At 42.9% G+C, this 27992-nt stretch overlaps 1 protein-coding gene across 5 annotated transcripts in view; it reads left to right on the top strand.

Moving 5' to 3' along the window:
- Positions 1-27992, top strand: part of GALNT18 (polypeptide N-acetylgalactosaminyltransferase 18) — a 382178-nt gene that overhangs the window by 77739 nt on the left and 276447 nt on the right. Inside the window, exon 1 of one of the 5 annotated variants that reach the window (XM_084630741.1) lies at positions 20860-20896. The exons of the other annotated variants lie outside the window; for them this stretch is intronic. Coding sequence (XP_084486867.1) covers positions 20875-20896 — 22 coding nt within the window. The 5' untranslated portion in view covers positions 20860-20874. Of the gene's footprint in view, positions 1-20859; positions 20897-27992 lie in introns of those variants that run through there. 5 annotated transcript variants of the gene reach the window in all.

Raw genomic sequence — 27992 nt, 5'->3', positions numbered from 1 at the left:
TGCTCAGTGCTCTCAATTTCCATTAAATGGAAATTGAGGGTGTTGAGCATCTTGCAGGATCAAGCCCTCACTAAGTCAATAGGACTTGTGCCCAAGAGGGATTGAGTGGGGACACCAGCATTTTTATTTGAACAGTACCACTTAACATACTAAAATACGATAGAAACAGAGGGCTAGATTGTAGCCTGGATTACAACAACCACATGGCATAGCAAGGGGGAGTGAGAACCTCCTTTATACCCCTACTTGGGCTACTCAGAGCTTGCATGAGTGTGGAGGAATATGGGAACACATAGTACCTGCTAACTCCCTCTCCAGAGCACCAGGGTGGGGAGCGATGGGGAATAGAAGGGGCCTTGGCTGCACACAGGGGCTTCACTTCAGAAAAAAATGGGTGTGGTGGGGGAGTTAGCAGGATATAATATAATCATATATAATGGTCTATATGCGGACAAGTTCGGGGACGGTGCCAAAAGTGGAAGACAATGGAGTATATAAACCTATGACCAGTCTTGTGAGGGGGCAAACCAAAGTCTGTGGGGTCAACTACCCACCCCTTGCTCCATAGCAAACGATGCCCCTGGTTCAGGGGTGGGCAAACTATGGCCTGCGAGCCGTTTTAAGCCGGCCTGCGAGCTCCTGGTGGGGAGCGGAGTCTGGGGCTTGCCCCACTCTAGCTGGGGTGCCGGGTCAGGGGCTGCATCACGTGGCTCGGCCCTGCTCCGGCGCTCCAGTCTGGGCGCTGGGTCGGGGGCCGTACCACACGGCGCCCGGAAGCTGTGGCATGGCCCCGCTCTAGGGCGCAGGGTCGGGGGCTGCACCATGCAGCTCCTGGAAGCAGCTGCGTGGCCCCGCTCTGGTGCTCTAGCAGGGTCAGGGGCTGCTCCACGTGTAGGAGCCGGAGAAGGGACATGCCACTGCTTCCAGGAGCTGCTTGAGGTAAGCGCCGCTTGGAGCCTATGCCCCGAGCCTCTCCCCATGCCTCTGTCACAGTCCTGATCCCCCTCCTGCTCTCCAAACCCCTCGATCCCAGCACGGAGCACCCTCCTGCACCCCAAACCTCTCATCCCCAGCCCCACCCCAGAGCCTGCCCCCTTCCCATATCCCTGCCCCAGTTCTGATCCCCCTCCCGCCCTCCGAATCCCTCGGTCCCAGCCCAGAGCACCCTCATACACTCCAAACTCCTCATTCCCAGCTCCACCCTAGAGCCCACACCCCCAGCCAGAGCCCTCACCCCCTCCCACACCCCAACTTCAGTTTTGTGAGCATTCATGGCCTGCCATACAATTTCTATTCCCTGATGTGGTCCTCAGGCCAAAAAGTTTGCCCACCTTTGCCCTCGTTCCACTCTTTCTGTTTGCAAAAAGAAAAGGAGTACTTGTGGCACCTTAGAGACTAACCAATTTATTTGAGCATGAGCTTTCATGAGCTACAGCTCACTTCATCGGATGCATACTGTGGAAACTGCAGAAGACATTATATATACACAGAGACCATGAAACAATACCTCCTCCCACCCCACTCTTCTGCTGGTAATAGCTTATCTAAAGTGATCATCAAGTTGGGCCATTACCAGCACAAATCCAGGTTTTCTCATCCTCTGCCCCCCCCCCCCCCCAAACTCACTCTCCTCCTGGTAATAGCCTATCCTTGCAACAAAGCCCGTTGCCAACTGTGCCCACATATCTATTCAGGGGACACCATCAAAGGGCCTAATAACATCAGCCACACTATCAGAGGCTCGTTCACCTGCACATCCACCAATGTGATGTATGCCATCATGTGCCAGCAATGCCCCTCTGCCATGTACATTGGTCAAACTGGACAGTCTCTACGTAAAAGAATAAATGGACACAAATCGGATGTCAAGAATTATAACATTCATAAACCAGTCGGAGAACACTTCAATCTCTCTGGTCACGCAATCACAGACATGAAGGTCGCTATCTTAAAACAAAAAAACTTCAAATCCAGACTCCAGTGAGAAACTGCTGAATTGGAATTCATTTGCAAATTGGATACTATTAATTTAGGCTTAAATAGAGACTGGGAGTGGCTAAGTCATTATGCAAGGTAGCCTATTTCCCCTTGTTTTTTTCTAACCACCCCTCCCCCCCGACTTTCTGGTTAAACTTGGATTTATGCTGGAAATGGCCCACCTTGATTATCATGCACATTGTAAGGAGAGTGGTCAGTTTGGATGAGCTATTGCCAGCAGGAGAGTGAGTTTGTGTGTGTGTGTATGGGGTGGGGGGGGGGTGAGAAAACCTGTATTTGTGCTGGAAATGGCCCACCTTGATTATCATACACATTTTAAAGAGAGTGGTCACTTTGGATGGGCTATTACCAGCAGGAGAGTGAGTTTGTGGGGGGGGGGTGCGGAGGGTGAGAGAACCTGGATTTGTGTTGGAAATGGCCCAACTTGATGATCACTTTAGATAAGCTATTACCAGCAGGAGAGTGGGGTGGGAGGAGGTATTGTTTCATGGTCTCTCTGTATATATAATGTCTTCTGCAGTTTCCACGGTATGCATCCGGTGAAGTGAGCTGTAGCTCACGAAAGCTCATGCTCAAATAAATTGGTTAGTCTCTAAGGTGCCACAAGTACTCCTTTTCTTTTTGCAAATACAGACTAACACGGCTGTTACTCTGAAATCTTTCTGTTTGCTGGCTAGTGAAGCTGAGGAGGTGCTGTGGGCTGACTTGCTGGATGTGTGCTACTGTTGTGAGTTCTGTGTATATTTATAGCATATTTTAATCTCTCTCCCCTCTCTTGTAGGTGTGTGTCTTCCTGTTACCCATGGCCAAATTCGGACCTCAGGTGCATGCATAGCATTACCACACATTTAAAAGAAACAGAACAAAGCGGTTCACTTACATGTAATTTTTTAAAACCAGATCTCAGATTCAAGAACACCAGTTATAACATTGGAATAAATAATACCACTTCCTCTCCCATCTGTGCACTTTTTTCTTCTGTCATTTAAAAAATTGATCTGGATTTTATTTGACTCCTAGCAAGCCCTTTACATTTCTTGGCACAAGGGAACATTTGTGTTGGCTCTGGAAAGAGACAGCAGCCTGTATGAAGCACAAGGCAGACCTGATGCTCTGGCCAACTTTCTAATTGCTGAGAAGTTGGTTATTGTCTTTTCTGTATACTTTGCTCTTACACTGAATGTAGGTAGGTAGGACTGATATATAATATGGCTATGTGAAAGTGGTTGTATAGTGGATTAGGGTTATTGCCTGCAGTTTATGGTGAATATCAGCATTCAAGAAGGGCTGTGATGGTTCCCTGAGTACAACTGTCATTGTGCATCAATGCTGTTTATGGAAATATTGTTCAGTGTTTGTTTCCCTGTGATTGTCTCCTGCTGCTGTTGGGAGTGTCCACCACTTAAAAATTCACTACCATATTTGAATAAAATGAGTACATTTGATTTCTTTGTATGTACTGAGACTGCACAGTGTGGCATACCTAATGCCACTGTATTTCATTCAGATAGTCCATTTAAATGCTGTAGTTCACTAGTTTTCTTTAGAACAACACTGAAAGAAATTGTGGTTCCTTTGAAAATAATTGCATCTTTATAATATAGAACCCTGAAAAACACTACCTTTGAAGGGAACGGTATATGTGTTTGATAGTGTACAGGTATGTTATGTTTTAAAGACAGGAAAACTGGCCTAAGCTTGCTAAATTTTCATTCTAGAATGTGAGTTCTCTGGGTCAAACACTGTCTGTGTGTCTTGGTACAGTGCTTTAGTATAGATACTATGACAACAGCAATAATATTTGGTAAAGTGACAAGTGACTTAGGAGCCTTGACACACTCGCGTGCATCTCAATGGAGTGCCCAACTTGAGACGCATTAAGAGAGCCTGAGTTTCAGAGAATGGTGCTCAGCACTTCCGGGAAAATCAGACTTACCCGGGGCGTCCAAACCGAGACACCCAAAATCAGTAATCACTTTTGAAAATGTATCCAGGCAAGAGTGGGACACTTTATCTTTATACTCTTTTTTTTTTTTTTTTTTTTTTTTTTTTTTTTTTTTTTTTTAAAAAGCAGTAATAAAGGAAACCAAGCAACGGAAGGCCTCTATTATCATTCACAGTTTATTGTATCTACACTAAGACCATCATTAAACTAATCTTAAACACCAAGAAGTAAGTGGCTCATGTGCTGTGATCAGGAAGGGATTTTCCCTGTAATGAGCAGTAATGTCCAATTAGTAGCTGCATTATATGTAGTTATTTTCCTTGCTCTTTTTTCTGAAGCATCAAGCATTGACTGCTGCCAGAATCAGGATACTGTTCTAGAAAGGCCAGTGATCTGCCGGGCCACCATTAGACTCACTGCGGCCCTGCAGAAACTAAGGAGTGGTCCCCCACCCTGCTGAAGCCTGAGTGCCACCACCTGGGGCTGAAGCCCAAGCTGCCTGGCATTGCTGCTCACCCTCCCCCGAATGCTGTTCCGTGCCCCCTGAGGGGAGTAGGGGCAGGCCCCACAGTTTGAAAACTTCTGCTTCAGTGTGGTTTATTTCCACTTTTAGAGATTAAATTACTGAAATGCTCACAGTACATTTATCCCCAGTGACTTTGTAGATATGATGTAACTTAGCTTCGTAGAGCCCCCTATGGCATCGGGCCCCAGGCAACTGCTCGGCTTGCTACCCTCGATCGCCGGCCCTGGTGGCCTGTTTCTTCACTTCATGTTTTGTTAAAGTAGCAAATCAGGCAAAAACCAATTGAGTTGGTGGCAGGCTATTCTCCGGTGTTAATGATATAGTGCTGTAAATGTACATAGCATCTTCCCAAAGAAATGACAGTGTATTAATACAAAGGGGCCCAGGTTCTGTTTAGGGCACCTGGGTGTGTTGTAAAGCAAATACCTAAGGTGAGGTCCCTTGTGCAAACAGTTTCAATCCAACACAGACAAGACCCAAATGAGATGTATGGAGCTACCATGAGAGAGGATTTGGAGGTGGTTAAGGAACAAAGCATCAAAGGTAAAACTAACTGTCATCAGAGTTTACCTACCTCCAACGTCCAGCATCCCTGATAACTGTAGAAAATCCAGTCATTACTCAGGATGGCCCCATGCTTGCTTCAGGTGACCAGCTCCTAATAATTTGAAAGCTTGTAAGTGGATTGCTGTTGCTCGAAAACATTGACTGTGGGCATCTGTATTTGCCCCAGCAGTACTGATCAGAATGAAGTTGATGCTGTCCTATAAACTGAAGCTATTGCAGGCAGGTAGAGAATCCTCTTTCCAGCCTGTGAGTAACAGCAGCCCAATAGAATCTCAAATGGGAACATTTTGAATGTAAATGTCCTGTCATTATGCATTATGTTTGTATGCAGCATGATGCCCTAGACACTAGGAGTTCATCTGCTGTTTTCTTGGATGTCACACATGCTTCTGGATGTGTTCAGCTGTAATTTATCCATTATTAATGAACACTAACATTAAAGTGTGTTTCCTATTAAATTTGGCAGTGAAGTCATAAAAAGTAGCACTGAAATTACACTGTGGAGCGGAGCAAAGAAAAAGCAGAATAGGAGTTCGATTTTGGTATCAACTGTTGATCTAGTGATGGCATAACACTTGATATCCACATTCGGAATTGCTACCACAATTGTAACAGCACGACGGGGATGTTCAAATGAAGGCATTATGATGATACACAAGGCAACTTGTGTGCACTTACTGACTCACCCTTATAGGCTCTGGCTGGTGGAAACAAATGGTGACCTTTTTGGCTTCACATATCCAGGAATGTCTGCTTTGCGTGGTTTGAGACGAGATCAGTAGAGGATGGGAAAATGTGTTGGGGGACTGGGTCTATAAAATAAATGGGACACTGTCTGAACATTGTCCATTTCTTTTCTGTGTTGATTTCTTACTGTAGAGTTGATTATTTTTAAACTGGTAACATATTGCACATTTGCTGTATTGGGCATATGCAGCGTGTCTCTTAAAAACCAAAGTCAAAACCAGATGACTGCCACTCCCTCTAATAAGTTACACACAGCTGCCCCTAACTCAACGTATGCAAAATGCTTGAGAAAACTGATGGGCCTAGTAATATGTCTCTTAAATATCAGCCACATTAGCTTCTGTCATAATAGTAAGTTGTCATCTGGGTATCCTAAAAAAAGAAGACTAGAGACAAGGCCATAACAAATGCTAGGTTGCTGGCATTGGTTTTTAAGGGACAATATAACACATTGAGAACGGCACCTGGCATTGGCCGCTGTCAGAAGACAGGATACTGGGCTAGATGGACCTTTGGTCTGACCCAGTATGGCTGTTCTTATGGACTTTGCTACCTGCTACCACGATTAAAAACTAGCAGATATTGGAGAGAAGGGAGGAAAAACAAAAATGGGAACACATAGCCGATGATCAGCAAAAATATAATCTTGATTTGAGTAAACAGGAGTCCTTTGTACCCAGCCAGTCTCTTTCATTAGCAGCCTGATTCCCTTTTGAGTCCTGCTCTAAAAAGAGAGAGGGGAAAATGCACTGCAAATATTGGAGCTATTTGTGTCTGAGGAATCTAACTGTGCTGAACAGCATGCAGATGGATTCCTGTTAAAAATAGACCTAATTCCTGGGGTTTTAATGTTAGCGGAATCAATTAAGTGGTAGTAATTTGCCATAGTTAATATCTTTCGATGGTGTAAAAGGAGTAAGTTTACAGAACAAAATGGAGCAGAGATGCCTAGCTGCTTGGTTAGGATGGCTTCTGCTTGTGAAGCACCCTAGGAACAGAATTTCTACAACCCATGCTCCGCAAGGAGTTTAATTCAGCATGTCTTCTGACCTACCTGCAGTGACAGGCTTCTGAGCATTACCTGCTGGAGTTTAAAGCTGTTTTCCCTGGCTGAAGAGCTGTGGTACTTCTACCTGCTCTCTCCGGGGCCCTTGGGGTGAAACTCTGGTTGGGCACAGCTGTCACTGTGAATGTAAAGTGCACCACTCCTCTGCACCTACTAGTTTGAACCAAACCCTTCATTCAGAATAATGTACCTGCATTATTAGTTGCGTAACTCAGGAATTCTTCTTTCATTGCACAAATGAGCACTGTTACTCATTAGTACTCATGCTGCTTATCCTGGTTACTCTATGGTCATTTGACTCAAGTTGTGCTCTGAGTCCTTTGTTGTGTCTGATGGCAGTTGTGAACTGATGGGTGACACATACAGTTCTGCTTTGAGAGAAAGGTGGCCCTGGGCTGTAGATATCTATTTACAGTTCCCATATGAGAGGAACAAGTTCCACTCTGGACATACCTTGACAATTGCTGAATGCCAGAAAGAGAAGGCTCTTTGATTGCAATGCTCTGCAGAGGGTAGGGCCTAGTTTATTTGACAAAGGAGGCACTTAATTACTATGGTAATGATGGAAAGTCAGACCAATGAAGAAAGGGCCTGATAAAGGAAACCTGCTGTACACTTGATGGTGTGTTGACCATTTTGGTTTGCAGCCTTGACACAGTAATGAACCTTTGTCCGAACATACCCTGAGCTGAATGTACCTTCAGATTCTTGTGAAGTAGATCCACAGAGTTAATATAGATGCCTGTCTTGGTGCACAGCCCATATAACAAAGCACAACCATGATTTCTTCCTCACCTCTGTTTCCCCATTCATTTTAGGATCCAATAAAAACACTCTCTTCTTGTTTTAAAATTTTTCTCTATCCTACTTCATTCATGCACCTTCTCTCTTTCTCTTTCCTGTTACTCTAATACCAGCTTTGGTTCTATGGCCATCTCACTTGGCAATGTGATAGCTGCCTTCTGTGCAGCTCCTGATATCTGGAATGCTTTCCTGCATCTCCATTGCTGCTCAGATCTTAGCAGCGAACACGACTCTACTTCTAGGTGTGTACATGCACTTAAATCTCTCTCTGACTTTACTAGTTTTATGGTTTCATGTTGTAAATGCTCTTTGAACTCCAGGGTTTTGAGTGTGCAGTTTGCATGCAAGACACAAAATGAGAAACTGATTCTGCAGTTTACAACAGGGACTCCAGGTGGGTACAGAAGGCCACCTGCATACTGTAAATTGCAGGATTGTGGCTTAAAGTTGTATTATAATACATTAAAACAGCTGCTGCAAACAGTATGCACATTTCTAGCATTGAGGAAAACCCTGACTATGGGCCAGATCTTGAGCTGTTGAGCCCCTCTCGGCCAAATTATGGTCCAACTAAATTGGAAATCTCAGTTGGGGCCACGACATGGAACCTTAATTCCCACCTGCAAATAAATCCCATTGGGCAGCAGGAGCTGCAGCTGCTCAGTGCCTCTCATAGTTTTTAGGTCAATCTGGGTAGTGAGATTTCATGCCATGCAGTCAAAAACTACGGATTTTTAGTTAAGTGTGTGCAAAAAAGTGTGAAAGATTTAGCAGTCCATTAAAATAATTAGAGTCTGATCCAGTTGTGAAATTAACAAAGAAGCACTGTCTCAAAGTCTTTTTGTGTAGCGCTACACTGTCTTTGGAGCATAGCCCTGTTTGTGAGGAGGCCCGGATAAGGATTGTGATCCCTGGTGTGGCTGGGGAGTAAAGAGGGTGTACTGACTTTTGGGGTGCTCTTCACCCTGGGAACCCACGAAGGGAGATGTCCCTCTTCTTCACTGATCACAGGAACTGCAGATATCTCAGGCTTAGGCTCCTTGCATCATATCCCCCAGGTGCAGTTGCAGAAGAGCTGGACGCAATATGGACTTTTAGGTTTCTGCCTTTGCCTCCTGCTGGAATAGGAAGGAGGCTGGCAGGGCAGGGAGGATGGGTAGCTGTATGATGCAGTATTTAATTGACCTGCACTTTTTGTCCCTAAATTTCTCTGTGTGGCTCTGTTTTCCAAAGGAGATTTGGAAAATGGCTTCTGTAGAGAAACTGGACAAGCTGAGCTCCCAAGTGGATGTGAGTCAAGATTGCAGGAAACTGGCTATGGGACAAGTGGCAAAAGGATGGTAAGGTCATCGGTAAGTTGATCTTTCTGTTGTGTTTCATCAGAGAGAAGACCCCAGGATGAATGAGAGGAAACTCTTGCAGACAGGCTGGTGCAGCAGAGATACTATAGTTTCTTTCAGTTAGCCCATGGGAAGAAGTCCCAGACATCATTCCCAGACCAAGGAGGCAAGAATTCCTTAAGACTTTGTGGCCTGACTTTTTCTTCCAGTTCTGCTGGCTTGCTGCTCATCATGTCCCTGAGATCTGGCCTAATGAGCAACATAACGACCAAGCTTGTGGCTGCCAGGGGATAGCTGAGGGATGGCTTTCTGTACTACTGCCCTCAGGCAGTATGCAAAATAGCATGTGTCCTGCTGGGCAGTATCATGTTTAAACAGTGTTACCCTTTTATAGTTTAAGCTCAGCTTGTTTTGATATGTAGAAAGTTATCAGAAACCCGTTCATTGGATTAGGCAGCATGTTGGGCAGTTAGGTCCAATGGCCTCTGGATAGTTATTAGCAGAATAACCCGTATGCATTCAGCAGTTTTGAATGGTAAAGGGCATGTCACTGTGAAATGCTTCAGGACTCTATCCTACACTGCAATTGCTTACATCAGTGATCTGAGGACCTCTGGGTGTCCACAGACTGTGCCTAAGATTTCCAAAGGGCTCTGCACCTCCATTTGAAATTTTTTTAAGGGTCTGCAAATGAAAAAAGGTTGCAAACTGCTGGCCTACATTATGGCTTGTATTAAGATTGATGTTAAAGTGAGTGAAATAAACTAAGAAATAAATGAACCATAAGCTCAGGCAAAAGAAAAACAAAATTACAATTACTGAGGGCCAATAGGGTATTGCCCTGTTTTTTAAAAAGACATTGTTTCTAGTGTGGGCCCCTGGAATGTGACTTCTGCCATTCTTTGCATGCTACATGAAGCTCAGCTGGGTTATTTGTCATTCTTGGTCTGACATATGAGGTCAATCTGTGTTAAGTGCAGTGGCAATCATTTGTCTCTCTAAATAGCCATGCACAATAAGAATGAACACTATGAGGGCGGGTAATGCCTAACAAGAGGAGATGTCTGGTCAGGCTCTCCAAAACTGTGTGAAAACATTGACTTTGATCAGCTATGCTAACTCAAGGTCACACTTCTGGCTGCGCAGGACCTTAATGACCTCTGAATACTGCAAAGACTTTGTGTAAATAATATGTGTAATGGAAAGGAGAAAGCTTTTCTTAGTGGTGGGGGGCGGGGAGTGAACTCCCTCTTGTTGGCTGTGAGAGCTCTGGGTTGACCTGGAGAAATGGTGTGCTTGATGCTAATTTCATTTTAAGGTACATTTAAGAAGGGGATGTTATTTACCACAAGTAGGTAGAGTGAGTAAATAAGGGAAAACACCGGCTTATTAGAGCAAATTACTGAGCGTGGCTCATTAGCATGACTCCTGGTGATACTGCTTGTATGAAATACAGTTTACAGCTTGTTAAATCTCCCAGAAAAGTTACAAATATAGATTTAGAAACTGTTGTTGCCAGAGTGACCATGATACGCTATTTCTTCTCCTCTACTCACTTTAAAAGTGACTTGCAAAAGGAAGAAAAATGGGTCTTCCTTTTATTCCCCTTCATTTTGTGTGTGCTTGAACATTTTCTGATTGTGTTTTATATTGGAAATGCCAGGAACCCTTTTCTTCCCTGTTCTTGTTGGGAAGACTCCTTGGAGCACTAGAAAACTGAGTGGGCCATGTCTTGATCTTCAGTTGACAGAAGTGGGCTGTTTGAATCTTTCACAAAGAGTGCTTTTCTCCTAACTGTTTGTCACTGTCGTGTTAACTACAACAAAAGGCCTTACTCTAGGGTGCTGCTGACCTGTACACAGCATAGGCCAGGGGTGTACGTGTACAAAGTTGGATTAAACTTCACCTTTGCGCTCACTGATCTTGGTGCTGGCACAGGAAAGGGTTGGTTTCCCCTGTGCATTGAGTTAGAACTGGCCTCAGGCGGCTCTCACCTACACTTCAGTGTGCCAAACCCGCAGTGGAGGATTGGTGTGGTGCAAGTAGGAATCCTGGCCACAACCCTTTGCTGTGCTGCGCCAGCCCCAGGAATGCTGACTGGCAAAAGAGCTGCCATTCTGTGTCTCCCCGATGAGAGGCTTACCCTTACAGTGAGATTACCCTCCTTGCAATAGTTATGGCAGTGGTATGGCCAGTTTTCACAAGTGGTGCAGTGAAGGATTTGAAACAGTAGGACCTATAAACTCCTTGGGACAAGGAAAGTCTTTTTGTTCTCTTAGTACAGCACGTAGTGCAATGAGCCTTGACTTATGACTGGGGACCCCTCGGCACTACCCTTATACAAATAATAGTATTGTGGCTAAGGCTATATATATAATAGTCGTAACGTGCCCATTACTTGGCACCTGAACACATTTTCTAGCTTTGTTCAGATACAGAAGGCTGATATCATAAGGCTTTCATTGTTTGCTTTGCTCGCGCTCTCTCTCTCTCTCTCTCTCTCTGGATAATTGAGTTTAATATTTCTGACTGCACATCACATTTCTCTTTTTGAGTTTCCTTGGTGCTAGATTATGAGAGAGTGCAAGGGATGGAACATCAGATGGCCTACACCCTCTCTGAAGGGGAGGCTAAAAATGGCTTGGAGCTGTTTTTTACTGACATTTGGTGCATGTGTCCCCAGTAGCCAGCAGGCTGGGAATGGGAGCCAGCAACCTAATGACAACTTGTTACTGATAAAAACTGAAGATGCTTGAACACAAATCAAACATCTCTGCAGTGTGATTCATTATTTTCAGCAGGTTAACTGAAAATGACACACCTGGGTTTTCAACTTTTGAGTTACCATTCTTAGCTTGGACTTATAACCTTGTGTCTCTCTTGCAGTAAGTTATATGCACCAGTGACGTGTTAGAATGATATTGGCACAGCTGCAAGGGGTTAGAGAGGAAAGAAAAGCCATTTTGTTTGACCTTTTAGCTCTCGTCTTGAATGCCATTTCTCTAAATCGAATCACCACGTACATGAAAGTTTCCTGTTTCCAGAGTGGCTGCTGTGATCTGTTTAAATGTAAGCAGAGGACAAAGACTTTTAATCCCTTTGACTTGATTTATATGTCAAAGCTGCAGAGAGGCTGACAATCTTGCCTGTTTTCATTAAGTCGAAAGCTGTAGAAGAAGATATTGCTGTAATTATTGCGAGCATTATTTGATAGGCTATAAAACAGTATTTTATCTCATCTTGTAGAAAGATAGACTCTTTCCCATCTTTCATTTCCTTACCTGTCTCTCCATTTTTGGTAGTACATTTTCCTTCCTCCAAAGAATGCTTGACCAGCTTTCTGAGTTGATGAGTTCCAATAGTCAAGTTTTAGTTTCTTGTTAAATATATTTGCCTCCGAGACATTAGATGGAGAGGGAACTGAATGAATCTCAGTCCTTGTAGTGAGTTCTCTTTAGTTTTGTGGCCCATCCTAGTGTTTTACTTGCAGTTCTTTGAACGAAACAAGAAGGCTGGTTTTGGGCTTGTGTACGCAGGGACACTCCAGAATTAATCCAAATTACCTAAAGATGTGAATTTCAAGTGGATTAGTTAAACTGCATTAAGCCCCTGGCACTCTCCTATTCAGAATTCAAGTGGCCTTAACTTAGTTTAGTTTAATTCACTTTGAAAAGCAAATTAAACTAAGGCTCTGTCTGCACTTGGAGATAGCTGGGTGATTCATGTGGCTCTGCCTAGGTGGGGATTTTAGAGCCTCAGCTGCTTACCCAGGTCTTAAGGACAGAAAGAGAGAATGGTGCAGGCTGGCAATTCCTCTCCAGGGCATGTCTGTGTGTGTGTGTGTCTCTCTCTCTTTGTAAACTAACTTTTAATAGAAGTGGTTGGGGTCACAGAACCAGCTCATTTGAAGTGATGCTGTCAGATTGATTAGGCCCTAATTTACATTTTGTTTAATAAAGAGACAAATGTCTTCCTTTTTAAAGCTCTAAGGTGCCGTTAATAGGGCCACTGGAAACACTGGTTGAATTTCCACATCTTAACGCAGTCTTAAGGTCTCTCCACACATTTACTATTTGCAAAGTGTTCTGCTGCATTGGTCTTTGATTTATTTTTTTTGAAGGCAAGGCCAAGATTTTCCAAAACAGATTGCCTACCATTCATCTCCTAAATACATATTTAGGCGTCTAAATAAGTGGCCTGACTTTCAAAAAGACAACTTCCATTGACCTCCATTTGAGATCTAGCATCTCTTGATGCTGCAGTTAAGACAATGATTTAGTTAATGAATGATACATATGATGCTTTTATCTCCTCCTTACTTAGGGTGACCAGATGTCTCGATTTTACAGGGACAGTCCTGATTTTTGGGTCTTTTTCTTATATAGGCTCATATTATCCCCCACCCCCATCCTGATTTTTCACACTTTTCTATGTGGTCACCCTATCCTTACTCAAACCTTTTTTAGACAAGATGAATATATCTGCTTCTTTTCATGCACCAAGTCAAACCCTGTAATCATTTTGTTACATTTCTTTGTATTCCTCACCAACATACGGACGTTTGTCTAGTATTGAGGTGCCCAGGTCTAAGCACAGAATTCCAGGCATGGTCTCACCAGTAATGGACTCTTCTTATTCTTCCCCCCCCTCCCCCCCACAAATCTTAGATGATTGACTCCTCTGGCTCTGCAAAACTGTATTAAAGCTCTTTTAGAAAGCTTGGCTTACGCTGTAAAACAGCAAGACATGAGTATGAGTGGAAGCATTGTAATCATTATCACTTCATGCTGTGTGGTCTGTCTAGCCCACACATGGTCCAGTCTTAACGGTTTTATGGTGATTCCTAAATGATACTCATTCTGTTTTTATTTAAAAAATTGTGTCAAACTGCTAATGCTTTTCTTTGCTTCTGTCCTTCTCTTCTTTGTTTTCTTAAACATCTGTTGCTTACATATGCTCATATTCAGGAAAGCATGTAAGCACATGCCTAACTTTAAGTTTCCTGAAGCCAATGTGGTTTCTTACATGCTTAAAGTTAGGTATATGCTTAAGTACTTTGCTGAATTGGAACCCCTATCAACAGCACAGTACAGGAAAGGGGTCTGTCAGTGCTGTGATGGAGGAAAAGGTCAAAGGACACAACCTAATTTTGCTCCTGTTAAAGGGACATTGCCTAGGTGAATTGCATCCGATGAAGTGAGCTGTAGCTCACGAAAGCTCATGCTCAAATAAATTGGTTAGTCTCTAAGGTGCCACAAGTACTCCTTTTCTTTTTGCGAATACAGACTAACACGGCTGTTACTCTGAAACCTGCCTAGGTAGTGGTGGTTCTTTAAAATGAACCTCCATTAATTGCTGTCTGTATGATGAAATGTACCTTGAGGGTTCTAACTATAGACTGAAATTCTGGCATTATGTATTCTCATGCAACACCACTAAAATTAACATGGTTGCACAGAAAATGGTGGCAGAATTTGTCCCTTTGTGTTAAATTCAGAATTGATATATGTGCAACTCAGCTGATCTAAATGGAGTTTTCAACTTCTTATACAAGATCAGAATTTGGTCGATGGTGCTTGTGGTTTTCCTTTTGTAACTGACATAGAAACTGGTCTATTTAGTAAATCTCATGGAATTCAGATATTTTGGTTGAAATCAAGTACCACAACAAGAGTTAAATCCTTCTCTCACTTGCATCATCATACACACGCTGAGTAGAATCCTTAAGGCAAATACCATCAAATGGGCAAGGTACATTGAATTTTAAGGAGTAATAACGTTGGCTATCTCCCCTTAAATGGAATGACATCAGGCTGTGACTCATTCCATTAATGTGAAGTGAGCTTGGGTGCATGCAGGGAGGAAACAATAAAAATGGAAGCGATCAATTGATTTTTCTACCTTGAAAGCAATTTGGATGATAAAAACACCAAAGGCTTTAGTAGATTTTTATTGACATTAATTGTTAGTTCACAAAACACAACACATGGAAGGACCAATAATACAGTCTAAGCTCTCTATGGATAGCCATATCCAACTATCCAGCCCACATTTATGACTATGGTATTTGAGCACCTTCCAAAATTAAATAGTAAACATTAGTTAGTATCCTCATTTATGCGAATGACTACTTATAGGATTTACAGATTAAAAATGTGCACTGGTGTGTTATGACATTAGGCATCAAATATTAAAATAACTCCTGAAGTTACCAGGACCACTATCTAGAAGAAGCCATGAGGTTTCCATTATATACGCTGTCTTTTGTGATTTATTTTAGGCACTGATTGATAAGGAACCCTGCTAATCCTTTTTGCTGTTGATCAGAGTGGGGGTGAGATTTCAATGGGAGCAGAGTTTAGTCAATGGTGAGTGCTTTTTCGATGATCAAACTACGTAAAACCAGAAGCTGTGTTTCCATGCTTGGCAGACCATAGCTGAAGTCTGTCTTTTGTCTTCACTGTGTATTGAACTCATATTATTATTAATCGGAGCTACTTTGTGTAGGCACATCGAAGGGAAAAAGAGAGCCCCTTTGAATGTTCCCCAGACTCACTAGCATTTTGGATATGGGAAGCAAAAGGCATCTCTGTCATCAGATGTTCGGCTGCATGTGTTCCCTCTGTCTGCCATCCCAGCTTTGCATAGGTAGTTGGTACAAAAGACCTTGAGCAAACAGCCCAATGACCACAAGATCTGTTAAGGTACAGAGGCATCCGGCCATGTTAATTGCCGACGAATCACGGTCCTAGTATCCCATAGACTCTACAGGACCACTAACACATATATGCCTGTAACAATGGACCAGCTCAGTGCATGGTGGGACTTTCCGGTCCCCACTAGGCCAGACAAAGACACCCCCTCTGAGATACCTCTTTATACACCAATACAAAGAAATTATGAATTGCCCCTCTGACATGTTTAGGTGCCGCCCATTACCTTGTATATGTTCGATCAAACCATCTCTATCCATCATGCTGTCATCCTGATCTTATCTTTAAGATGTGTCAGCATGTTCCTGTTATCTTCGGTATTGAGGTGTTTTGGTACCATGTGTGTTTGTTTTTGCACTATCAGCCCTGTTCTTGCCAGATTCTGTGAGCAGGCCCTGCCTCTAGCTTACAGCCTGACTTGGCTTTATATCAGCAAAGCTTTGACCATTACTTTAGCCCAGGCCTCATACCAGGCCTCGGATCCAGGGCATATGTTTCAGGCTCTCTTCCTACTACATCTGTTAGCCCATCCATATAACATCCCAAACTTGTACGTAGCTGCTGAGAAGAATCTCACTTTATTTTTGAGACACCCTGTTACATGTGATTGATTGCTATGCAAGTTCCCCAGACACTATCTATGGAAAAGGAAAAGCTATCAAGAAGTTTCAGGGAAGCTCATTTCCTTCCACAGCACAGAGGAACTTTGGGTAAAATCAACATTTAAAGGGCAGCCTTGTATTTTAAGGGGCAGGTGTCGTGTAATTTGTATCTGCAGTTACATTTGTAAACACAGCATGTAGGAAACTTCAGGAATTTGGAGAAGATCTCGCTGTCACTATTTGTCTGCTAACAAAACAAGGAGAGAAGTATGCCAGTGGAGAAATATTATGAATTAGTGAGAGTGTTTCTTCATTGGGTATCATTTAAAAAAATAACCCTTTTTAAATAACATTAGAAAAGGTTCAGAGAAGGGCAACTAAAATGATTAGGGGTTTGGAACCGCTCCCATATGAGGAGAGATTAAAGAGGCTAGGACTTTTCAGCTTGGAAAAGAGGAGACTGAGGGGGGATATGATAGAAGTATGTAAAATCATGAGTGATGTGGAGAAATAATAAGGAATAAGGAAAAGTTATTTACTTGTTCCCATAATATAAGAACTAGGGTCACCAAATGAAATTAATGGGCAGCAGGTTTAAAACAAATAAAAAGTTCTTCTTCACTCAGCACACAGTCAACCTGTGGAACTCCTTGGCTGAGGAGGTTGTGAAGGCTAGGACTATAACAGGGTTTAAAAGAGAACTGGATAAATTCATGGAGGTTAAGTCCATTAATGGCTATTAGCTAGGATGGGTAAGGAATGGTGTCCCTAGCCTCTGTTTGTCAGAGGGTGGAGATGGATGGCAGGAGAGAGATCACTTGATCATTACCTGTTAGGTTCACTCTGGGGCACTTGGCATTGGCCACTGTCAGTAGACAGGATACTGGGCTGGATGGACCCTTGGTCTGACCCAGTATGGCCTTTCTTATGTTTTTCACCCTGTAATTTTACTTTACTTTGAATCCCTTGTACTTAGAGTGGGAAGTATGGCAATTACAGTGGTATGTTATGTATTACGTAGGGAGTAACTATTGCTTGTTCTCATGGGCTGTGTGAGGTGTGTGTGTGTGTGTGTGTGTATGGCAGGGGAGAGGAGGTGGGTGTACATAGGTCCAGTCTCACAATAAAACTGTGCTTGTGAGATTTCCAGCCCAGTTTGGCACGCTCAGGAGGTTAGATCAGGTAGCCTCCTGGGTGTATGAACTGGACCAAACTGGACCAAGAGTTCACTCAATACAATATTAAGGCATCTCTGCTATGTGCAGTTTTGCAAACTATAACAACCAGGAATTATACCCAACTTTTAGGAACCGTTGCTGTTGCAGAACTATTCCAGCGGTTACTCTAAAGGAAGTACTAATATCTTTGCCGATGTGCCTTAAGAAGCTTTAATTCCTTCTCACAGGCAGGGAAAGGCATCATTTATGAGCTATAGTGGCAGGAGTCAGGATTAACAATTGACTGATAGAAAGCTCCTCTGATAACAAAGAGACTCAGCAACTGGTTTCTGAAATCTTTTTAAACTGGGAGATAATAGTTTGTTTTTTCTTTATGGTTGTGTCTATGCCACTGAGCAAAAATCCAGAACAAAGAGGCTACTTGATTCTCATTAGCATGCCATGGAACGGGAGAAGAGTATAGTGGATAAGATGGTCAGTAGCTACTACGTTGTTTCTTTTCTACTTCGATTACTTTTGTCTGATCCTTCTCCCTTTGAGGATCAATCCTTATTCATTGTTCTGTTACTATTGTATACCATTCTTATCAGAGACGTTTGTAAAACATACTTTTGCTGTATGCTTTAGACACACACAATGAAAAATGCAGGAAATCTTTTTCTGGGTATGTTGTATTTTATATATAATCCTTTTTTGTAGAGCAAAGACATAGTTACAGGAAAATTTTATCCAAGATAATCAGAATAATGAGGAGTTCTTGTGAAACTGCCAAACACAGAAATAGGCTTTGGAAGATGTAACCATTTATGGTTAGAGTTGCAAGCAGTTCGTGTCACTCTACCCTAAGTATTTTTCACTAACAATAAAAAATGAACATAATGAACAAAGATGACTTATGCCATGTTTTCTGCAAGAGCACCTTAAGGGCAGAATCATTTGTGGTAGTGACGCAGGTCTGTGGTTGCCTTCAGTCTTGTATGAACAATTTTGTACCCTCAGACTGGGGGATCACTGATAGTACCATGTTCCATACTCAGTTAAGCCTTGTCATCTGCAAATGTTTTAACTGCTGCAACAGTCTGCAATGATCACTTCTAACACTGTAAAGATAATGAAGAGCTGCATTTGGCCTTTGAAATATGGAGAAGAAAGGATGAATTTGTAGGTTTTTCAGTAACTGTGGACTGGGTAACTTGTTCTAAACTTCAGCTCTTTCCTTGCAGGACTCAAATTTTCTAGAATATCTATAATGTATGCATACTCTAGCAGAATTAGTAAAGCACTATAAAGTGGTAACTCCATGTTTTAAATAACCTCTTCACTCCCTTTTTAAACAGAAAGCACACATACAACACTTCAGCTGAAAGTCACCATACGCAGGTGTGGTCTAAGCACAGGCCTAAGAACCAGACATTTGTGTAGTCTGTGTTGCTCCTGACTCTTTGCCTCTGATACACTGATTTTCTTCTGTGATCTTGGGGAAGTCACAGAACCTGTCTGTGTTAGTCTTCCCGTTCATTATTATATATTTGTATTACCATAGCACCTAGGAATCTTAGTCATGGACCAGGGCCCCTTTGTGAATCCATAAATAAAGATAATGTAGCGTGTTTACTTAAGACATAGGGAGGAAATGTATGGTGTGGGTTATGCTGAGAAAAGTGACCTTATAAAAATGGCATTATGGCGTTCCCTATATCTTGTGTCTCAGTGACTTCCAGATCAAATATGTCTAGTTTAGAAGGACAAACATAGATTTTATTGTAATGGTCAGTGCTGCAGACTTCCAGGGATCTATCAGTCTGGGTTCTTTTTGGCTTACACATCACCTATAGTAAATAACTAAATTCTGATTATAGTGTAACAGTTTTGATGATGCCTCAGCCAGAATAGAAAGCAGCTCAGCTCCCTCTCCAGTGCTTGCATTGGTTTTGAATTGCTAGCAGGAGTAAAAGGTGATGAGAGTCTGAATAGACACAGAACAAGTCTGTTGAATTAAGAGGGTACCACTTCCACATCATCACCCTTCTAAGTAGAACTACAATATAAGGACTAACTTTGTCCAATTTTGTAATGTGCTTTTTTAGTGTTATGTATATCATAGGCCCCAGTCCTGAAAACACACTTGTTCTGGAAAACTTGCCTTTTAGTGAGAGACTCAAGAATAAGGTGCACACTGGAACAAGGGGCTGGGGAACAATATGAATGTAAGGATTCTCTATCACTTCCAGCCATTAAGTCAAGACTGGATATCTCTCTAAAAGATCTGCTATAGCTCAAACAGAAGTTATGAACTTGATTTAGAAATTACTGGTGTAGATTCTGGGTGTGTTATGCAGGAGGTCAGACTCATGATCGCTAAATCTATGGTTCTGTGGGCTTAACTTTACATGCATGGGTTGACCCGTTCAGGTCAATGGGGCGACTTGTTCTTAACTTTATGCATGCAGTGTAATTGTATGCAAAGTTGAGGCCCTTGGGTGGATAGAATGAAATAGAACATGACTTTAGGTGTTAATGTTAAAACAGTTTAATAGATTAAAGACATTGCTTTTGTTTTTCTCGTACAATAAGGAAACTAGACGAATTGCTACATGTGGTGAATTTAAAATCTGCTTAGTCACCAGAGTGGTTCTAGAGTTGTTACTCCTTTAGGTCAGAATATTCTTTAAAAGCCAATAGTTTATAAAAAAGAAGCCCTTTCAGCGCATTACAGAAGATATGGTTATTGAGGTGCAAGTCATTGCATCCAGCTGCACATCTTTGTTTTTTCTTTATTGAGCAAAATTAAGCTGGGCTGGAAAGGATGTTAATTATTCTGTGATAATATTATTGTCAGGGATCTGAGAATTCAAAAATGAGTGTTCATCCAGTCAGAGCAGCAGCAGCTGTTGACAGCACATCTGAAGTACGATCTTCCAGATCATTTTACTTAGAAACAGATGAATGTATCCCTTTTGCGATATATGCAAGAGATGGAACTTAAAGTAAAAATGAGAATGGCAGATAGAGGCAGCATTGTCTAGAGATGAGAGCGGGGCCAGTTCTGCCACAGGTTTACTGAGTGACCTTGTACAAATCTTTTCAAACACCCCCCTCCCCTGCAAATTTCACCATCTGTAAAATTTGGATAGCCAGATGTCTGCCATCTGAGAAATCAGCTTCCCATGAGATGCAGAGGTAGAGGCAACAGAAGTAGATCATCAAGCTGTAAGTCACACAGTTAAGCAGCTTAGCCATTCTTATTTCTAGGCTGTCCCTGCTTTTCAAGATTTCAAAGAGCATTGAATCAGACGCTTGGTGTCTGGAAACTAAATGAAACCATGGCTTTCTTTGGCATCCTGCTGCACGCCTCTCAATTCATCACCCAGGTTTATTTGAAACCATCATGATTTCTGCTCTTAGGCCAGGTATGTAATATCATACTTAAAGTCCAGTGTGTTAACTTTGTTGCAGCATTTCCCACATACACCTCCTGCGCGCCTCCATTGGAGCATCTCTGGACAAGTGATGTCAGTTCAGTTCTGCTTCTCTCCAGCTAGACAACTGTGCTCTTTGTGCTGATGTTTCTTCCCATACAGAGCATGTATTGATCTGTGGAGATTCGCTACATAAGCTGTACATGGTCAAACTGGTCTTTGTTCAGAGCACATTTGGCAGCCAGAAACTTCATGAAGTGTCTGTAATGGCTTGCTAGTGACCATAAACTGTGCTGCCTGTCCTTTCTGACACACACACCCTCCGAACTTCTGCTGGTTTCCATTTACATCTCCATCCGACAAAGGAAATGGAACGGTATGCTTGGGTACTCCAGATCAGTCTGCCACCTTGGCTGCACAGAAGGGCAATCAATATGCAACAAGCCATGGAGCAGATTCTTTTCGGGGATTACTAAATTGTCTTGTATCCATTTAAGCTGCTTTTTTGAGGAGGTGTTCCTATAAATGATGGATTTTTAGACAAAGTACAACCTTAGCCTTTACCCAAGGTTGTAGAGAACCTCAGTCTGTTTTGTATTCTAATTCAGTTATCTCTCACTACAGAACAGAGGAAAGTAGCACTCTCTATAACCATCTTCTTCTTGCTCCATTGCAGAGGGCTTGAGAAATGATGGCTGGGGAGATGGAATGTAACACTATACAGAATGGCAAGTTTTAGCTCTTTGTTTTTTCACAAAGACACCAGTCAAGCCACAGCACTGGAGTATGTTCAGGAACTGCTGGCTTAATTTTATAACATAGACCTTCCACTTGCCATTGGTAATAACTACATTAAAAAAGTAGAGCGTTAAATATCGAGAAATAACTAGCCCAATGACTGTCAGCTGGTGTCCATTAGCTTCGTTCTATTGATATCAAAGTGTTGATGCCAGTGGAGCTATGCCAGTTTACATCCGCTGCAGATCTGACTCAGTGACTTTTACCACAACCCATTTATGTAAAATATTTATCAGACTCCCTGGGCATGGAGGTTCTATAAACATTAATTTAAGAAAGACATCTAGTGAACTCGAAGTGACTGTAAAGGTTTAGGAAATAGTCCCTGTAAATTCTGTACTGTTCCTTCACCTTCAGTAACTCCATTCAGAAATGTGGGGGTTTCTACTCCTCTCCTGTTCCTCAGACAACACCATGACTTAATTTTTTTTAATCAGCTCATGCAACTGCTCTGTAATGTCCCTTTTCCTCCAGTTCTCTTTCCTATTCTAAAGCAGTTTGTGTTTATTTCACTGCTCTCCTGTTAAAGGTGTCAAAACAATTTGGAGAGGTGTCACAGGGTCCACTTATTACAGCAGTGCCTCTTGCTGTACATCATGGGGATTAGCTCTGCCAGCTGGTGCACCCTCTCCTGGTGGTGCGTCTCCTGTCATCATCTCTACCTACAGACCTGCCTCAGTCCAAGTACCGCTGCATCCTCTTCATGACTGTGCCCTCTGGATGTGTCACTATCTGTATTTCCCCGCTTCTGGGGTTTGGTATCTGTCAATTGTCCAGCCACTTCCCCAGTGGTGAGTGGGAGTGGACCTAGGCTCGCCAACTACTCTGGGTCTTGACCAAGGAACCCTGTAGATAGCAGCCTCTTGCTGTGACTCTTTAACGTCTCCCCCAATTTTGCTTCAGTTCCCATGGCCCCAGCACCTTTTTTACCCTCTACTCAGAGCATTCAGCCAGCCAGGATCTCCCTCTTGCTCCCCAGTCCCTGCCAGCAACTGCTCTGTCCAAGGTACTACTACTCCCGCAGCCCGCTAGGAACACAGTCCTCACTGCTCGGGCTCCCTGTAGCAACTAAGGCCATGTCTACGCTACCACTTACGTTGGCAAAATTTTTATCGTTCAGGGGTGTGGGGAAAAAAACGCACCCTTGAGTGACATAAGTTTCACCAGAATAAGTGGTGGTGTGCACAGTGCTGTGTCAGCTGGAGAGCGTCTCTCACTGACATAGCTACCGCCTCTCGTGGAGGTGGTTTTATTATGTCGACGAGAGAGCGCTCTCCTGTTGGCATAGAGCAGGTACATGAGCGATCTTACAGTGGCGCAGTTGTATTGATACACTGGGCTGCTGTAATCTCGCAAGTGTAGACCAGGCTTCACTGTCTCTGGCCCTGCAGGTCCTTTTATGTGAGCCCACTGGGCCCTGATTGGCTGCTCTGTGCAGCCTCCCTCCAACTGACTGGTTCCTGTGCACCAACCCTAGGTTGCTTGGAGGACTCACCTCCACTGCTCCTTTCTGGAACAGGGCGTGAAAGGCCTAGGAGGCCTCTATTAACCCCCTCCTTTCTGGTGTGGGGGGTGAACACCCCATCACGAGGCCCTGGACCAAGGCTTAAATACATGCCAGCCAACATTCAAATAAATATTCCCTTGTACCTAGACTTTCCCTCCCAAAAACTCAGTGTGCTCTTTGTTCCTACACCTTGTTTTTTGGAGGCTCAGAAATAAATGTTATGCTACTTACCCATAGCTTAAAAGAAAAAGGCATCACAAAAAAGCTGACATGGTTCTTGAGACGCTTTCTGTCTGGGGATAGTTTCTGTTCTTTATAAAAGTATTGGCCTCCATCACCTCACAACTGATACTATATGGAGTCTCACAAGCTTGTCTGTATTCCCCAGAAAGATACCATCCCCATCCCCAAAGAGAAGCAGAATCAAGTCCACTGTTTCTCCTCTGTTGGACAAATGGGTAATTAAACCCGTGCCCAGTTCAATGAGATGTCAAAGTGTTTATTCAATTTACGCCATAGACTTCAGGAATTCAAGTGGAATTGACCTATCCTGGATTCAAACCATCCAAGTCCATTTGAAACCAAGATGCATTTAAAATAGAAAAGGATAAAATCTTCCAATTCAAGTTTCTGGATGCCACTGACACTATGTGTTTCCTTCAGTGATTGTGTCTCTTGCAGCCGTGCGGCTTTCCTTTCCATTCAGGCACATTGTCCGGAGGGCTCACAGCAATATTGGTGGAAGTCACAGCAGCTCTGTGGAGAGAAAGCATTGCCATTATGCCCACCTTCACTTACCACAACCTCCTTCAGGCTCCCCAGCTTCCCTTAGCACTGATCATAGAGGATTCCAGGATGCATTTTTGTATCTTAGGGTTTTTATCTTTGTAATTGCATATTTAATTGCTGCCAAAAATGCCTAAAACCAGGAATTGGCACTTTAATATATATATATATATATATATATATAAACAAATAAATCAGTTGTCAGCTTCAGGGAAAATCGCCAAAGTAGTTCCTGCTCCAGGGCTGTAACTATCCTGAGAGCCTCACAAAGTGAGCCACCTCCTTAGCGTCTCTTTATTTTGGAACAAAGAGAGTAATCCCATAAACTGGTTTATGAGTAACCTGTCTTCATTGCACCTGTGCACCTTTCCATGTCCGCTCTCACTTCCTGTATCATCTTGTTAGGTTTCCCCCTCAGATTTACTCCCCTTCTCCCCCACAATGCAAACACCTTCCCTGGTTATGAGAACTATTGTTTCAATGGTACAACTATGGGCACAGCCCCGTCCTGCATTCCTTGCAACACCTGTACCTCCCAGTGAGAGGTCAGCAGGAGTTTTGGGTGTGTGAGAAATGCAGAATCAGGCACTGATCATGCATGGTACTGTCTTCATCTCCAGTGCTTTAGAGAACTGGGCTCTTAAGTCTCCAAACCAATCTGAGTTTGGCAGAGTCTTTTTCAGAGAATCCTGGATCAGACCCTTTCAGAAAAATATGACTGTGATTTAGTGCTTGTCTTGTTTAAATGTTAAGCACTTTGGAAGAGCAGTACACAGTGCTCATTGCTTTAGTGTCAGTGTTTAATATATTTTTGCTGAAGTGGGATGGAAATCCCCATGAACACATACTTTAGGCAAGATTTCCAGGATAGTTACTGGAAAGTACAGCAGTTGTCCTTGGGAAACGTACTCTCTTCTGCTCCTCCCCCATTCTTGCTATCTCACTGAGCGCTTGCGAAGCAGTCCTTCTCTCTCAGAAGACAGAGTCAGTGTTTGTCGTCTGATTCACAGCCATAGTTGATAACAGGAAGTGAGGTACGTCATATCTTTTTCTCTTGTCTCTGATTTTTCAGGAATGTCCTTGACTTTGCTAGAAAATCTGCTTCTAAATCAAGTCTACCAGTCTAGACTGATGAATTACCCACCACCGTGTGTGAGACAAGCAGCAAGAACAAAGGCAAGGGCCAACTTGAATATATTTTTTGGCACCACTACATTACTGAACACTGGCTTCTCTTCCTTACCACTGAGGGGTAGATTCTGATCTCAGTTACACTGGTGGAAAATCTGGAGTAATTCAAGTGACATCAACAGTTACTTTGGATAAATACTAGTGTTAGGGAGCCAGATTGTAATGTGACATGATTACATCTTTATTCTGAATCCCAGTCCCCTTCTATGACAGGAGTAATGAAGCATGGAAGTGCTTGTGAGATGGTGGATTTAAAAGCAGTTGCTGTTCCATTTTCCCTCCTTTTTGTCTTTGTTTTCCCAAACTTGGATTTTTGTGACCTCTCAGTAGGCTTTGAAAGGAAAGTTCTCAAGAACTAGTTCTCCTACTTCTGTTCTGGCGGCTTGATATTTTCAGGTACCTTTCATGATAACAGCGGGTTAATGCGTAAGACTCATGATCAGATGGAATGTGTTCCGTGTTAGTTTCAGATCCATCCTCACCTTGTCACAAAGACATTAATCTGAAGACATGAGCTAGTTGGCACGGCAGCCAGATTTCAGTCTTCCTTGGGGGAAGACAAAGATTCGTATCTCTAACATGAAAAGTAAAGCCAGTTTGGAGAATCTCAGCTTTCTCTTTGGAAAAGCAAATTTCCAGCTCTTTTCTTTGCAGAGATAGCTGTGAAAATGTAAACAAATGGAAACCCATTACCCATTTAACGTGACTTGTTCTGTCTACACTAGGTGCAAAGTCCTGTTTAAAACTGCAAGTTAAAAAGTGTTAGACAACCTATTAAAAATGATTATTTGCAACCTGTGTACACCAGTAAACCCAATTACTTTGTGCTAAGGATAAAGCAATCCAAAGGCGCTGTTAAGATTCCTGATCTTGAAACTGTAGCGAGACTAAAAAACCTATGAGGTACAGAATTCCCACTTCTGCAACATACAGAATTACTTCACTATATTTATTTTTCAGAAGACAGTAAAATAAAGTGAAAGGCCATCAAAGGAAAGGGCTCGTGTTTATTTTGACTAGCAACATGCACTTAGCCAGGCTTGACTTCAGTTTGCTTAATGCGGCATACTGTGAACCCCACTTCCTGGCCTGGTCTGACACTTCCACACTTACCTCCTTGAAAAATCCCTTCCCATAACAGGCATTTTCAAACGTATAAACCCGAGCTGGGCGCATTCTGCCACCCTTAATGTACTGAAAAAGGATGAGAGTCAAATAGGACTTACAAGCCCCATGGGAGAGCTAACAACTTTACCATTCATTCTAGCTGGCTTTTGTTGTCCCTTTCTTCCCCACAGCTTTGTTCGTGTACTGTCTACTTAGGGCCAAATTGTGGCCTGATGTGCATAGCTATGCAAGGGAGTAAAAGGGTGTAATGCTCCCTCCCTCGTTTGGGTAGCAACAGGAAGAGGGGAGGAATCTCTATATAAATACGCTGGCAAGCTGGGGGAAGTGTGTATCATCGGACTAGATCTGGTACAGGGTGTTTCCCCCTCAGAGCAATCTGAATCCCAGTCCTGTCTTGGGGCTCATGGCAAAGTAACAACTTAGGCTATAAAGTCTTTGGAAGAGGATCCCTGTTCCCATCTCTGTCTGAGGCACTCGGCACATGGTGACACTGTACAGTGTTAAACCAGGTCATCCCTACCACACAGGATGGGCTTGAGACTATCACTCCGTGCAGCGCTTCATCTTATTGGAGCACAACCCCCTTGCAAGTCCTGCTGCCTCCTGCGCAAAATCTTCCAGATCTTCATCAATGCTTCTTCTAGGGAGGCAGCTATAACCATGGTTTACACAATGGAAACACACACAGAGCTCAAAAACATGTGCTGTTGCGAAATGACTCGGACACGTTATTTGTATAAGACTCAGATGAGCAATTCAGAGCTACAATGGATACTGTACACTTCCAGGTGATGCTGAAGGTTGAAGAGCAGGGATACTGGTACAGTTTTAAAAAAAAATCTGTTTCACCCCATGCAAACAGTGCAATTTTGGAGTCATTTTAGCATGTCAGAGACCCAGTTGACTATTGACAGCCCTTCAGTGTACTCCCTTTTGGTTCTCAAAGAAGAAATCTGCTCTGTTCTTTACATAGTGAATAACTATTGTTACGACTGCTGCTGCCTTTTCTGCTGCTGGAGTCTCATTCCTAGAGAACCGATGAACACTGAATCGCTCAAGATCTGCCATCCATTGGTACACGTACATAGTGACTGAACAAATTGTCTAGCTCCAGCTGGTGATGAGTCTTTTCGCACTTGTCATTTGCCATATTTATCAGATGCACAAGAGAGGATGTGAGGTGGTCCTCCCCACTGTCACCCTATTGCTTTTACGTTCCTTTGCATTCTGTTTTCATTTCTGATGCAGAATGACTCCCATTAGCGGAGGCAGTAATTTACTGAGTGTAAGATTTACTTACAGTACAGCTGTGCTGCTTTGATGATACCATCTGCCTTCAGCGGGAAGGAGCCAGCTCACTGCAGCCAATACACTGCAGGAATAGCTTTTCTTAAGACATCCCAACTCTCAAGCATAGAGTATGCACACATCATAAAACATGGAGTGAAGTAAACTAGTGAGCTTTTGGAAATCAAGATCTAGATCTACAGTATGTCATTCTAAAATCTGGATAATTGCAGCTAACCGTGGAAGACATCTACTACATCAGTTGCAACCATGCTGGGCAGTTTTAATCCCCCTCCTTTGATTAACTACCTAATTCAGCTTTGTAGGGTACAGCCAACAAGTCTATCTGGGCTTAGCTAGAATAGCATAATTACTAATCTCTCTCTAAAT

The sequence above is a fragment of the Lepidochelys olivacea genome (genome assembly GCF_965140295.1).
Source record: "Lepidochelys olivacea isolate rLepOli2 genome assembly, chromosome: 6".
In the NCBI taxonomy this organism is placed as follows: Eukaryota; Metazoa; Chordata; order Testudines; family Cheloniidae; genus Lepidochelys; species Lepidochelys olivacea.
Note: the sequence above shows the minus strand (reverse complement) of the source record. Positions and strands in the feature narration are given on the sequence as shown.